Below are 13,778 nucleotides of genomic sequence, written 5' to 3' on the forward strand. Positions count from 1 at the left end.
TTGAAAATTTAATGGCTAATATCCGTAACTGTAGCAGAAGTAAATTATGCATGAAAGGGGTTGCTTTTCTTCTCTTTTCTGGCAGTAATGGTTCCCTCCACCCACCCCCCCGCCCCCTGCTGAGAGCGTGGGGAGAGAGGCGAAGATGGGGGAGGAGGGCGGGGTGCTTTTAGGAAAGGAAACCAGATAAGGGTGGTGAACATCTGTCAGGCAGCAGAGAGAAAACTGGATTTCGACAGGCCTTGCCCAGAAACAGAGCTGTGTGGGTTGGGTGTGTGTGCAGTGTGTGCCTTCACCCTGAAAAAGTCTCCCGTGAAAACGAAGATAAGGAGGGTGGTGCTTCCTGGCTCTGACTTCCAGCTGTCTCTGTCGCCCGGGAGAGGGGCCGCCACCCAGGCAGTGACACGTGTGTCTGGCGTGGCTGACCAACACCCTCCTTCTCTGATTTCAGGGCACACCTGGGAAGCCGGGACCACGGGGACAGCGAGGCCCAACGGTAACCCTGGGCCCTAGGACCACCTTCCGGGATGGAGCGCGTCCCGGGGGCGGTGTCGGGTGGGACGGGGGCAGGAGGCATCCAGGACTCTGAGGATCTGTGCTGACCTGTCTTCTCCCCCACTTGTGCAGGGCCCACGAGGGGAAAGAGGCCCCCGCGGCATCACTGGGAAGCCTGGCCCCAAGGTGCGTGCTCAGGGCCCCCTGCGGAACCAGCGTGAACCAGTCACACCCGGCGCCTGCGGGTGTCCGTGGCCTTTTCCGCTAGAACAAAAAAGAAACAAAGACATTGTCTTGGGGGAATTGGAGAGGGAGCTGGTCCCTTCGAACAGCCCCTGGAAGAGTTAGGTCAGGTTGCATCGGGGCCGTGGCCTCACCGCCAGGCAGGGGCTGCACGGGGCCACCCGCGGTGGAACGCCGGGGCCGGAGCCTGTGGCTGGAGGAGGCCGGGCCCCGCCGGGCTTCTCGCAGGGAGGCCTCACTGCTTTCCTTGGAAAGGGGCTCAGAAGCTGCCGAGACGCCTTTGCCAGAAATCCAAAGAAAGCTCTTTCTGCCCTTCTGAGAGCCTGGGCCTGCCTCCCACACCCCCCTCCAGGGGCCTCGACACCAACTCACCCGGTTGTCAGGAAGGGGACCTCGGCCAGGCGGGCACGTCCTAGCCCGGCCCAGCCTCTCCTGTCCCGGGCGTGATTCCAAAGTGCATTCCGGCCGGAAGGTGGGCCCGCTGGCTGGCTGGCCGAGGTGCCGAGCCCACAGGCCTACTGCCCCGGGGCTCGGCACACCCTTCCATGATTCGCTCTGGGGCGCAGTCACGCTCCCGAGGGGGACGTCGGGCTCAGCTGTGAGCTCACAGCTGTTGTCCCGTGTCGGGGGGGGGCCTGGGCTGGGGGCCGGGGTCCTGTCTTCTCAGGAGTCTTGGTTGCAGCTCCTGGTTGGAGCACGGCCTTTGCGCCACAGCATGGCCATGTTCTCCTCTTGGAAATGTCACAGCCCTGGTGACACCAGCTCAGGCGAGGGGACAGGTGGCCTTTGGGACCACAGAGCAGCCCCCAGCGCTCTGCTCTTCACTGAGAATCGGGTGGGGTGACCTGCAGGGCGCCCACACGCCAGATGTGACCCGAGATTCCAGTGACAGCACAGGCCAGAGTCTGCTCACCGAAAGCAGTGATAACAAAAATAACAATGTGAGCTTTGCTTGCTCTTCCCAGGGCAACTCTGGAGGTGATGGCCCGGCCGGCCCTCCGGGCGAACGGGTAAGCACGGAGCCCGGCAGGCGTGGACATCGCCGGGAGAGCGGCCTGCGCTAAGCATGCCCTCAGCGCTTCTTCCGGGGGTGGGCGGTAGGGTCAGGAGGCGGCCTTTGACCCTGCTGGAGGAGGGGTTCCTAAAATCGAAGGGTGGGTCGGAGGTGGCCTTCCCGGGGGTGAAGGCTTCTGCTGGCTGGAGACGTGGACCCCGTCCGCGTGGCGCTGGGCTTGGGGTTTGGGGTGGTGGCTAAGATGTCAGGAAACCGGTCCCGGGTTCCATGCTGCCCCCGGGACCCCCTGATTGGACCTCCTTTCACATCGGGGAGGGCAGGGGCTGGAAAAAACAGGGAAAATTCACGGGGAGCAGAAAGAAATTGTGTCCGTGCTCAGAGAGCCAGCAGGGGCCGGGGGAGCTGCTGGGCCCCACGTGCTGGGGAGGAGACGTCTGACCTCATACCGGCCGTTCTCTGTCCCCAGGGACCCAACGGACCCCAAGGACCCACAGGGTTCCCTGGACCGAAGGGCCCCCCGGTGAGTAACACGTCTTCCCTGGGGGGCTGGCGGGGTTTGCTGGAGACGCCGGTCCTTCCCCGGGGCCGCAGGCAGGTGGGTGGGGCACCGCCAAGACGGAGCTGCTCTGGGGGCGCAGCCCCCCTCCCGTCTAGACCGTCGTGCCTTCTAGTTGGTGCTGTGTTAGTGTCTTAGGGCTCTTACAACAAAGGGCCACAAACCTGGCCACTTAAGACCACAGAAGTGTGTCCTCTCATGGTCTGGAGGCCAAAGTCCAAACCCAGGTGCCGGCAGGTCGCTCCCTCGCGAGGGCGCTCGGGGAGCATCGGCCCAGGCCTCTCCCGGCTCCGCCGGCTGCCGGCCGTCCTTGGCTTGGACATACTCCACGCCCAGCCCCGTCTGCACCTTTCTGTGGCCTCCTCCTGTCTCTCCGTGTCTTCAAATTCTCCACCTCGGTCCACTGCTCGCTGGATCAGGGCCCACCCTGAGCAGGTCTGGCCTCACCTTGACCTGATCACGTCTGCAGAGACCCGGTTTCCAAATGAGGCCACGGTCAAAGCTTCCCGGGGCTGGGGGCTCATGCTGTTTTGGGTGGGGACGCAGTTCAACCCACGATGGCACAGCACAGCTCCTCTAAGGAGGGGGACCCCTGACAGTGGGAGTCCCTGCTGGCGGGCCTTGCCCAGGGGCCGGGCTAGGAAGGCGGGGTTCTGAGCCAGACGGGCCCGAGCCCGGTGCCTCCCTTGGCTGGGCCTCAGGGAGCTGACTGGCCTCTCCCGGCCTCAGCCTGCCCCCGTGGGGGATGGCGGTGACAGCGGTGTGACCCCAGGCTGGTTGTGGGGCTTCGGGAAGACGAAGGGGGACTTGGTCCTGTGACTTTGAAATGAAATGGTCGTCATTACCTTTGAGACGAAGCGGTGACCTCTGTTGCCTGGTGTGGCACTGAGTCCCGAAGGCACGTGCTTCTTAGGGCAGAATGAGACTTCTTTCCTTCACTCTCTTCAGGGCCCCCCAGGCAAGGATGGGCTCCCAGGACACCCTGGACAGAGGGGCGAGACGGTGAGTGTGGGCGGGGCTGGGAGGCGCGGGGGCCTGCGGGAGGGGGTGAGGCCTGTCTGGGGACGCACAGCGGCAGTGCCTCTGACATCTCCGTGTGCAAAGGCACGGGCTGGCATCAGAGTCGTCCTGGCAACTTAGGTCCACGGTCACACGTGAAGCCGTCGCGACACAAGCAAACCCTAGCGCGGCCAGCCTTTCCTCCCCCAGGAGAATTTGGAGCGTGCCCCCTGCTTGCGTCGTGTGCATCCAGATTGGAAGAGTGGCCAGGAGGGCCTCCGTGCCCAGTGGTGTTGCTCGGTTATTTCGTGCCTCGCACTGGCCCCAGCCCTGGCTGTCAGGTCCTCCCAGCCCCAGAGGCTGACAGTTCGGGGCCTGCAGTGTCTCCTTTTCTAGTCAAGACGGGTGAGCTTGCCCTGGCCTGTGGCCGAGCCCGTCACGGCCTTGTCGGCTGGACTTTAAGGACTCCCACATTTCCAGTCAGAAGAAAGATCATTTATTGGAAGTGATCGTTTCCGGGTCCCACGAGCCGGTTGGGGTCCAGCCCAGCTTCACACGGTGTCCGCTCCAGGCCTGTTCCCTGGAAGGGTGTGGTCACACCTGTGACCGCGAGGCACCAGGCTCCAGATGGGTGGGGACGCACTGTGACCTCCTTGTCACCAGACTGGTGGAGGGTGACAAGGTCTCTGAAGGGCTCTCCCAGGGAGAGCAGCTCCCTCGTGAAGGGGGTTTGGGATGCCGTGTGGCACCTGCTTGGAAAACCCCTGTCTGTTTTTGGCTCATGTGGTGAAACCCGTCACAGCTGCGCCTCCCGGTGCCCCGCACGGCCCGCGGCCGCCGACAGCGGGGCTGGCTCTGACCTTCTGTTTATCCCGCCGGAGCCCTGCGTGCTCCTGTCGGTGCCCTGTGGGGAGCCGAGGGGAGGGCTGTGCACAGGGCGTGCTCTCCTCCCGCTGACGATGCTGGGAGGGGCCGGCAGGACCACCACCCCGCTTGTTTTCGCTGGGGAAGGAGAGCAGCTGGTCCCCGGTGCCCCGTAGACGCGGGCTCGCACCGCCAGGCCCACCCGGAATGGCGCGTCCCCCGCGGCCATCGCAGACCCTTCCAGACAGGTCTTCCCTGAGGTGCCGCCCTGCGCTTTCTTCAGAGAATGAGAGTGGGAGGGGTCGTTGCGTCTCCTTAGTGCAAGCCCCGAGCCCGCGCCCCACGGTGGGCTGGGGACGAAGCCGTCCTCAGCCACTCTGGATGGCCGCCCGGGGGGGCCTTTCTTACCTGACACTCGGCCCACCGAGCAGCAGTGCCCCCGACCTGTCCGCCACCCCTCGTTTCTGACCTTGGAACTGCTGCCATGGAGAGTGCTCCGTTAAAAATGGCCCATTGTGGAGCGGGAAGGGTGCGGCTCGGTGGTGGAGCGCGTGCTCAGCACGCCGGGGTCCTGGCTTCCACCCCCAGTACCTCCCCTTAAAAGACAGGACGTAAACCTAATAACCCACCCCCTCAGAAAACGGCCGCTGCAGCCCACTGCACGCAACTCAGCTGGGCCCGCGGGGGGCTCCTGGAGCCCGCAGAGAAGCCGGTCCACGGTGGGCTCACACTCGCCAGTGACTGAGCGTGGCGTGTCGGACGCCTGCCTGTGGGCCGCCGAGCGCCGATCCAGAGCCGCCCCCGCGCATCAGCCACGCGGCTGCCCACTGCCAGCTTGGCCGTGGCCTTAAACGGGCCACCTTCCTCTCCAGGCTGTAGCGTTTCCACCAAAAGCCTCCCGAGCGTAGCACCTGTGCGTCTTCCCCAGCGTCTTGCGGCCCCGCAGGTGGCCTCTGGCCGGCACGCACCGTGCTCCGTGGACGTGCCGGAAATCGCACGTGCCTTGCCGTGCGCTTAGCTCTCTCCCCTGGAGGCGGGCGTGTGGCGCGGCCCGTCTGCTGCACACGCATCAGGGCCCAGCATCCGCAGCAGGACAAGCGATTGCTGCTGAATCGAGCCCATAAAACCTCCTGCTGCCGTGGCCTGAGAGCGGCAGGTCCTCGCCGCGTCCTGACTCCAGTCAACACAGAGGGAAGGGCTGGCCAGACCGGCGGCCGTGCGCCGGGGGCCTTGGCGACACAGGCAGGAGGACTCCACAGAGTCGCTGCCGAAATGCAGCCCGCGGCTGCGAGGTGGCACCGGGTCGGCCCGGAGAACGGCCGCTCAGAGACATCGTGAAGAGGAACGGTTTTAGGGTGTTTCTCAGCACACAGCAGGGCAGCGGGAGGCAGCCAGTGAGACTGGCTCGTCTGGCCTCGTTACCTTTACGAAATTCACGCAAAAACAGGACGAGAGAGGTGGCCGTCCGCGGTGAAGGCGGGACCAGCCACCGTCTGGGGACGGGGTGGGGCTGGGGGGCTAGCCTCCTGCTGAGACCCCACCCTCTCTTCACAGGGTTTCCAAGGCAAGACCGGCCCTCCAGGCCCCCCAGGAGTGGTCGGCCCTCAGGTGAGATGCAGCGCCCCAGTGTCAAAGGTCATCCTGTGCCCCCGCCCACGGGGGGAGGGCCGTGCTGGGGTGCAGGCCTCCCCCCTCTCGTGGTGTGGGCGCAGCCGACGAGCGTCAGAGGGGCTGCAGTGCTTGTTCAGCTTGGTGGCCTGGGAGCTGTGCTCCGCGCGGGGACCAGGGGCCGGGAGTGATGCAGGCGTCGCCACGCAAAGCCAGCAGGCAGAGCCACGGGCGCCGAGTCCCAGTGCCCGGGGCCTGGTGTTCTAAGTGCTGACGCGTCCACGCGAGGCCGGGCCTGCAGGCTCAGAGCCGCAGAACGGGGCGAGGTCGCCTTGCTGCTCAGAGTTCACGCCTAACAGGGCAATAAATAAGATATTGGCCCCCTGAGCCACGGCTGCAGGAGACGTGGGCTGGCTCCCCGCCGCCCCTGAGGGGGACGGGGCCGCCCCTCTCTGCGCTGGATTCCCCGTGAATCCCCGCTTCCCTGGGGAGGAAGCACAGGACCGCCCACTCAAGTGCTTTGACCGTTTTCTTTCTGGATTTTTACTGGAAGGAGAAACTTGCCAAGGACCGTGGAGGGCTGGTGGGCTCTGTGGCCAGGGCCGTCCTCACGCTTAGGAAGAGAAGCTCGCTCCCTGGCGTGGTCCTTGAACCTGTTGCGTGGCTGACACAGATCTTCCCCACAGGGTCCCACGGGAGAAACTGGTCCGATGGGTGAGCGTGGCCACCCCGGGCCCCCGGGCCCCCCCGGTGAACAGGGGCTCCCGGGCCTCGCCGGAAAAGAGGGGACGAAGGTGAGTCCCTGGGAGTCCATGCCGGGCAGACTTTCCTGAGGACAGAGCGGCCCTTGGCTGTGTCTTTCTCCTGCTTTTTTCTGATGGACGGCCAGCTCCTCAGGCAGGTGCTCTTTGTGCTGACCCACTGCCCAAACCAGGAACCTGGCTCCCCTCTTGCTCGCTTTGAAGGAAGACCGAAGCTGACCTGCTGCAGGGATGTGCGTGACAGGGGCAGGGGCCCGGCGTCTGCCCGGGCCGCCCATCCCCAGAAATGGATAAAACTGCCTGACGCTTCATGTGTCTAAACCAAATGTAGCAGAAGGAGACCCTCTTAAAAACTCCCCACCGTGCGAGGTGAATGGAAAGTGGGCGTGTTTCTCCCCACCTCCCAGCGCCGGCTCGGCGTCCCGTCTGTTCCTCTGTCGCCAGCCTGGGCGCCCCAGAGTGGTGCTTGGGACTGCCTGTGTTTTAGGGTAAAAATGAACAGTCCTGCCCTATTCAGCTGTTCCGTGAGAGACATAGGAAGTGCAAACTCTCCAGCCCTTTGTAGGACCACGTCCAAGAAAGTAAACTTGAAAAGTAATCAAGAAATCCGGAAAGAAGGACACATGTGTGTCAACATACGTGCAGGCAAATTGTGCTCGAGTACACGTGTGTATAATTCATAGACAGCTGCCCGGCCGTGAAGAGAGCTCTCTGAGGTTGGAAAGGAGGCCAAAGGCGTGCTGGTTTGGAGACCCCATGCTCCCATGTTGGACCCCAGAGAAAATTCTGGAAGATGTCAAAGCTTTAGTAAAGGTCTCCAAGGCTGTGGTCACGCATTCCTTCACCTGGGCCCGGTCTTAGGAGGAACCCCAGATACGTGAAAAGCAGCCGCCTGGCCCTCAGCCCCTGCTCAGCCCACTGTGGCCCCAAAGGACGTGGTGGGAGGGGGACTCCGAGGAGCCCAGGTGGAGCCCGTCCCCACACCACACCCAGAAGCGACCCACCCACCTGCCCCAGCGTGTGAGCTGGGCTGCACTCCGGCTGCCAACCAAGTGATCAAGTCAAGCCTGAGAGATTCCTTCAAAGCCAAGAGCCCCTGCACCCCAGGTCTCAGGCGGGTCTGGCCGACAAGGCCCCGCCCAGCTCCCCGTCCACCCAGGTCCCGGGCATCACTCAGAAACTGATCTCCGGCTCTGATTTCAGGGTGATCCAGGCCCCGCCGGCCTTCCTGGGAAAGACGGACCCCCAGGGTTACGTGGCTTCCCTGGGGACCGAGGGCTTCCTGGCCCAGTGGTGAGTGAGGGGTCGGCCTGGGGGGAGTTGGACACCGCCCAGCCCGGGGACCTCTCCGCGCAGTGCCCTGCTCACATCTTGTTGCCTTGCAGGGGGCGCTGGGACTGAAAGGCAGCGAGGGCCCCCCTGGTCCGCCAGGCCCCGCGGTGAGTGTGCTGGCCCAGCCCCAAGCCCCCTCCACCCCTCTCCCGCAAAGCTGCCATGCGGGGGAGACGGCTCCAAGGCCCGGGAGCAAGCACGCCCGCGCTAGTCCCACGTGGGCCCTGGGAAGGCCGTGGTGCACAAGGTGGGCTCGGGCGGGACGTGGACAGTGTGCCCCGAGCTGGCAGCCGGGTGACGGGGCGCGCTGTCCGAGGAAAGGTGGAGAGCCGGGCGGTTTGGAGGGAGGGCTGAGAGGGCCCACGGAGCCTCCTGGAGGAGCTGGGAGCAGCTGACGCACTGAATCGGGGTCTGGGCCCGGAGCGGCTGGGACGGGCAGACACAGAGCCCGGTGGCCTTGAGTCGGCTGCCACACGCCCGGGCTGCCCAAGGCTGAGGTGGGCCAGCGCAGGTGGCAGGTCCGCCCCAGGGCTGTGCCGCCGTTAACCTATGGTCCCTCCCAACCTGGAGGTCCAGCTCCCAGAGGCCTGAGGGTCAGTGTTGCCAGCCCCTTGGCTGCAGTCTAGGGCCATTAGGGGCCGGGGAGGCTCTGCCCACCCTCAAGAGCACGTCCACAGACCCCTGTCCTTGCCTGACACCTGCTTTGCTTCCCCCTGCCCTTCTCACGGAGCCACCCGACAGCCCCCACTCACCTGCACAGATGTGGGGGCTCAGGAGCTGCTCCCCACCCCGGCTGAGGTCATGAAATGACACCCCTGTTCCCCTAACTGAGTGAGACCATTTGAGAGGGAGGACGGTGGGAAAGTCAGGTGCAACGGAAAATGTCACCTTCCCTTCTAATGAGGGCCAGGCCAGACAACACCCGGGCAGCAGCGGCCCCTCGACGCTGACCCCTAGAATGAACCCGGGTGCCCACCTGTCAGCCCTGCTCCTGCGCCGGCACCTCCCCTGTGAAACACACAGCGTGGAGGAGCAGGGCGGAAAGTGAGCGCTCGGGGCAGGCTGGCTTCAGAGGGGACCGTGGTGCCAGGCCCCCTGGAGAGGTCGTTCCAGGCCAGCACTTGGGGGAGGTGCCCTCAGACACCCTGTGGGGGGCAGGTAGTGCTTGGAATTGCAGGACAGAGAGCTGGGGGGGCCAGAAACCCAGAGCTTCAAATGGTAGACCAAATAGTTAGTGCTTGCCAGGGGCCCTAGGGAGCTATTGTGGGTTCTAGAGTGAGAGTCGCACCAGGTGCTGCTTTAAGACGTCATGTCCACGCAGTTTGAGAGCCTTTCAAGCAACCTGCTTTCTTGCCTCATCCCAGGGATCTCCGGGGGAGAGAGGTCCAGCGGGTGCTGCTGGGCCCATCGGAATTCCAGGGAGACCTGGGCCCCAGGGGCCTCCAGGGCCAGCTGGGGAGAAAGGAGCTCCTGTAAGTACCGCCTCGGAGGCACAGGGGCCTCCCCGTGTCCAGACTTGTCCCTGCCCCTGTGCTGTCCCCCCAGCCCTGGGCCTTTCCCTGGGGGTTTGCAGGACGGGGGAGAGGGGCGTCTGTGGCGTGTGCCCAGGTGTGCTGACCGAGAGCCAAGGGCGGATCCTGGTGGTGGCCAGGTTCTTTCTGGGAGTCACCTGAGCTGGAGGGTGCTGGGGGCATCCAGGCAAGGCTCAGCCTGTCACCCACACGTCTGTGCCCCTGCACGTGCAGGCTCAGGGAGGGCTGGAGACAGGTGTCCACACGTGGCCTTGGCCACCGCCCAGGCTCTGGGTGCCACGCGTGGATGGGCCACAGCCACCTGCCACGTGCACAGGTCGCGCACACACACACTGGGCTGGGCCACGGCTGGTCTGCGTGTGAGAAAGGTGGATATTCGGGATGGTGCTTCCTTTGTGGGCCTGGGGGCAGATGTGGAGCAAAGAAGGGACACGAAGGGAAGACAGGCACCTTCCTCCTGGACCCCTGACAGCCCACCTCCCAGTGAGCCCTGAGTCTGATCGCCCCAGCGCGGAGCCTTCGTGAGACCTCAGGGCGGGCGGGCCGGTCTGGAGTCCCGGTTTCCATGAAGGAGATTAAAGAGCTCCTTCTTGTCTAGACTCCCCCTGGGAGGCCGACCACCAGCTCCTCTCCTGGGCTCCCTTCCCTGAGTAACTCACAAACGCCCCTTCCTGCCCTGACTCTCAGCCCAGCCACGTTTGACCTCAGCCACACGATTTTGCAAATTCCCACCGGCCCCCGTATTCCCTTGGCTGTGGAGACAAATTCCAGCTCAAGCTGCCCTTCCGAACTCTGAACACCTCACGAGCCCCAGGTCCAGGCGGGGACGGGCGGCACGGACCGCCTCCCGGTGACTTAGGGTGTCTGCGCTGACTGGTTTCTGTTAGAAAGACGTGGCTCCCGTGCGTGTTTCCCTGACCACGGCTCACGGGTGGCAAGGGGGCTGGCTGCCTTCCCAGGCGGAGACCTCCCCGTTGGAGCCACGCTGGGAACGTGGGCGCCGTGGAGAGTGTGTTCAGGGTGCAGTTGTTACCCTCCGTCCTGGAGCTCGGAGCCCGAGACTGAGATGGCGGGGGCCTGCTCCTCCTGCAGGTTCTGGGGACAGTTGGTCCCAGGCCTCCCCGAGATCCTGGGGTGACAGCCCGGGTGCCCCATGGCCACGTCACCCCATCTCTGCTGACAGGAGTCAGGCTTCACATAAAAAGAAAAAACCCGATCTGATCGTCTGATCATTCCCATGAGGGCATTCGCGTTCTGCACCCGAAGCCTGACTCCTGTCGGGCACCAGTGCCGCTGGCGCGCACGCAAATCCGGGTGGAAACGACTGGTTCGTTGTTCCGAGGGGGGGACACAGAAGCCCCTCAGAGCTGCACCGCCCAGCGAGGCGCCCGTCGCTGTCGCAGAACAGCCGCAGGGGACGAAAAGGCCGAGCAGAGGTCAGGCGTCCCGGCGGGAGGGAAGGGTCCCGCCAGCCAGGGGCAGTCTGCGCTTCTTCCGCGTTCCCTGGGGGAGGACTTTGCTCAGCGGGCACTAAGCCGAGGAGGGGAAGGGACTGCAGGAGGGGAGGGGGGCCTGCGGGGTGCCGGCTGCGGTGCCTGTGGCACGTCCCGACCCATGTCCCCTCCCCAGCGTCCGCTGTGGGGAGAGAGGCCCAGCCCGGGTGAGAAGGTTCCAGGTGCTCACAGGGCAATAAAATTGAGCAAGGCAAGGACTTAGTAAGGACCGTCTGAGATCGCCCCGGAGTGACTATGAAGACAATAAACCAAAACTGTGAGGAAGGAAGATGGGGCCGTGTGTGTGCTCCAGGCCCCGGGTTCCCGCCGGGAGGGCGTCTGCAGAGAGCCCAAGCCCTGCCGGCCACTGGCGTGGGCCACCCCGCACGCAGGCCCAGGCACCTAGTTGGCCAGGTTTGGATCCAAGCTCTATTGTGCACGGACGTGCCTCAGTTTCCCCATCTTGCGAGGATGGGCACGGATTAAACGCAGTGATGCAGGGGAAGTGGAGCACAATGCTGGACCCAGAGCTTCCCTCGGCGCCCCCGGCGGAGGTCCCTTAGGACACAGTGATGGTCCCTCCCCGGGGACTGCCCACTTCCTGCCCATGGGCCTCTGTGGGGTGAGGAGCTGGCTGCAGGATGCTCCCACGGCAGAGCCGCCTCTGACCAGGGATCTCCTCTCCCCTCTAGGGTGAGAAAGGTCCGCAAGGCCCGGCCGGCCGAGACGGTCTGCAGGGTCCCGTGGGGCTCCCCGGCCCAGCCGGCCCCGTTGGCCCCCCTGGAGAAGACGGAGACAAGGTAAGAAGACACGGGCAGTCCTCCACCCTTGAGCCCTGCCCAGCCGCGCGCCCGGATCGGCGGGTCAGAGCCGGCGCAGGGCCGTCCCTCGGGGCCGCAGGCGACCCATGCTGCCCACCCTGCGCCTGCCTTAGGGGGCTACCTTGGAAGATCTCACAGGTGTGGTGCTAAATGGGGTCCCTGACGCGCTCCAGGGGGCACAGACGCTGCCCTTCCCTCGTGTGGTTTTGCTGTTGCCAGAGACACGGGCCGTGGCCGTCGGAGCAAAGGAAAATGCTCCAGATCATCTCAGAGCCCGCGCCCCCGGGTCTCGGTTTCATGAGGTTTCACTCAGTCTGTCCTGTTAAACACCTTCGCTTGCATTGCCCCGGCTCCCGCTCGTGGAGCACGTGCTGCCTCACCCTGGCGCTGCTGCCGCGTGGCTTGCATTTCATCCTTGGTTTAATGAAGACAGCAAAACATAGCTCTTCAGCTTAACTCTGCGTTTATGAGACGCTCTGGTGACATTTCCGACCCTGTCACCTCTGCATCGGTGGCGCCCTGCCCCTCGGGGTGGGAGACAGCCCAGCACGACGGGAGCCCCGGGGAGGGCTTGCGGCGTCCCTGGGAGTTAGTGGTCGAGGTGTCTAACGTGACACCGTCGCGGCATCCAGTTTGACAAACAGTGAATATTTTCATCGCGGTTTCTACCCCACTTCCCGATCGACAAAAGCCTGTGCAGGGAACGATCCAGGCCTCGTGCCTTCCAGCTGTCTTACTACGAAGGAAATCAAGTTAGTATGTGGAAGCGTTCCTCCTTAGGACAGTTACAGGGGCCCCTGGGGAGGAGATGATTCTCAGTCTCCAGAAAAGTTAATCATGAGGAGCAGCTAACATGCGAGCGGTTACTGGGCCGTCTGACGGATTTTTCGCGTCTTCCCGCAGGGAGAGATCGGGGAGCCGGGACAGAAGGGGAGCAAGGGGGACAAAGGCGAACAGGTAAGGGCCATTCATGCCGCGTGCAGGGCCGCCGGCAGGTGCCATGTGCGGGCCACGTGCCGGGCGTGGTGCCCACTCAACGCTGACATTAACGACAGTTGTAATATGTCCACGTTCACACCCGTAACCGAAGGACACAGGCGCCACGCTTTCCTTCCCTGTTGCAGTCTCGTGTGCGTGCGTGTGTGCACAGGTGTGTGGGGTGCACCTGGATGTACATCGTGCGTGTCTGTGAGCGGGTCCCTTGTGAACAGCCGAGGAGGAAGCACCCGCAGGCTTTGGGAAGTGATGCAGCACGTCTGTCCTGGAGGAGTTCTGTTCCACAGGCATCACCGCCCTTGGAGGCCGCGGGCTGCAGAATGTTCCGACAGAGGCAGCCCCCTGACCAAATGCTTCTTACTTTTCCCTTTAAAAAAAGAAATCTGCTCAGAAGTTGAGTGCGTGCTTGCAAAAGCCCCGTCACCTGGCTGCCGGCTCCTCCCATGGCCGTGGTACAAGGCCTGTGGGCCTTTTCGCTGGCGTGTCTGTCCCAGGCAGGCAGTGGCCGTGTCCCTGTGTGGCCTGCCGCCCGGTCCCAGCCAGGTTCCCCCAACAGAGGTGCGTCCCTCTCTCGGGCGCTGCCTGTGCCGACAGTGGCGTGTGTTTGAGGACACACGCTGGTGCAGGCATGGACTTTGGAGTCAGGCTCTCACTCGGCCACCAACGAGCCACGTGATCCTGGTCCTCTGCGGCCCGTGTCCTGGGCGCGTGGTGGGGGCTGAGATGAGGCATGATGGCCTCTGGAGGGACGATGGTGTGGCCGCCCCACCACCCCGACAGGGCGATCGCGGTTGAACCAAGAGCCTCGCGCGGTCCAGAGCCTGCAACACAGTGCAGCTGGCGCTGGGCATTGGCCTGCCCTCCCGGGACAGGAGGCTCGCACGTGGCGCGGCCCTGACGACCTCGGACGCGTGGCCCCTGCGCTCGCCGGCCCTCTGCCTGGGCCTCAGCTCGGATTCGGGAAGCAACTGTCTCTGTCCTCTTCCCACAGGGTCCCCCTGGGCCTACGGGACCTCAAGGCCCCATCGGACAGCCAGGCCCCTCCGTGAGTATCCGTGGTTTA

The 13,778-nt window shown here is 64.3% G+C and overlaps 1 protein-coding gene across 2 annotated transcripts in view; it reads left to right on the forward strand.

The window, feature by feature from the left end:
• COL5A1 (collagen type V alpha 1 chain) overlaps positions 1–13,778 on the forward strand; it is a 146,827-nt gene that overhangs the window by 109,990 nt on the left and 23,059 nt on the right. For both annotated transcript variants that reach the window (XM_072960518.1, XM_072960520.1), the window contains exons 33-45: positions 452–496; positions 628–681; positions 1,704–1,748; positions 2,220–2,273; positions 3,258–3,311; positions 5,727–5,780; positions 6,467–6,574; positions 7,745–7,834; positions 7,927–7,980; positions 9,238–9,345; positions 11,591–11,698; positions 12,623–12,676; positions 13,707–13,760. In XM_072960518.1, coding sequence (XP_072816619.1) covers positions 452–496; positions 628–681; positions 1,704–1,748; positions 2,220–2,273; positions 3,258–3,311; positions 5,727–5,780; positions 6,467–6,574; positions 7,745–7,834; positions 7,927–7,980; positions 9,238–9,345; positions 11,591–11,698; positions 12,623–12,676; positions 13,707–13,760 — 882 coding nt within the window. The remainder of the gene's footprint in view (positions 1–451; positions 497–627; positions 682–1,703; positions 1,749–2,219; positions 2,274–3,257; positions 3,312–5,726; positions 5,781–6,466; positions 6,575–7,744; positions 7,835–7,926; positions 7,981–9,237; positions 9,346–11,590; positions 11,699–12,622; positions 12,677–13,706; positions 13,761–13,778) is intronic.

This window comes from Vicugna pacos, chromosome 4 (assembly GCF_048564905.1).
Source record: "Vicugna pacos chromosome 4, VicPac4, whole genome shotgun sequence".
NCBI classification, from domain to species: Eukaryota; Metazoa; Chordata; class Mammalia; order Artiodactyla; family Camelidae; genus Vicugna; species Vicugna pacos.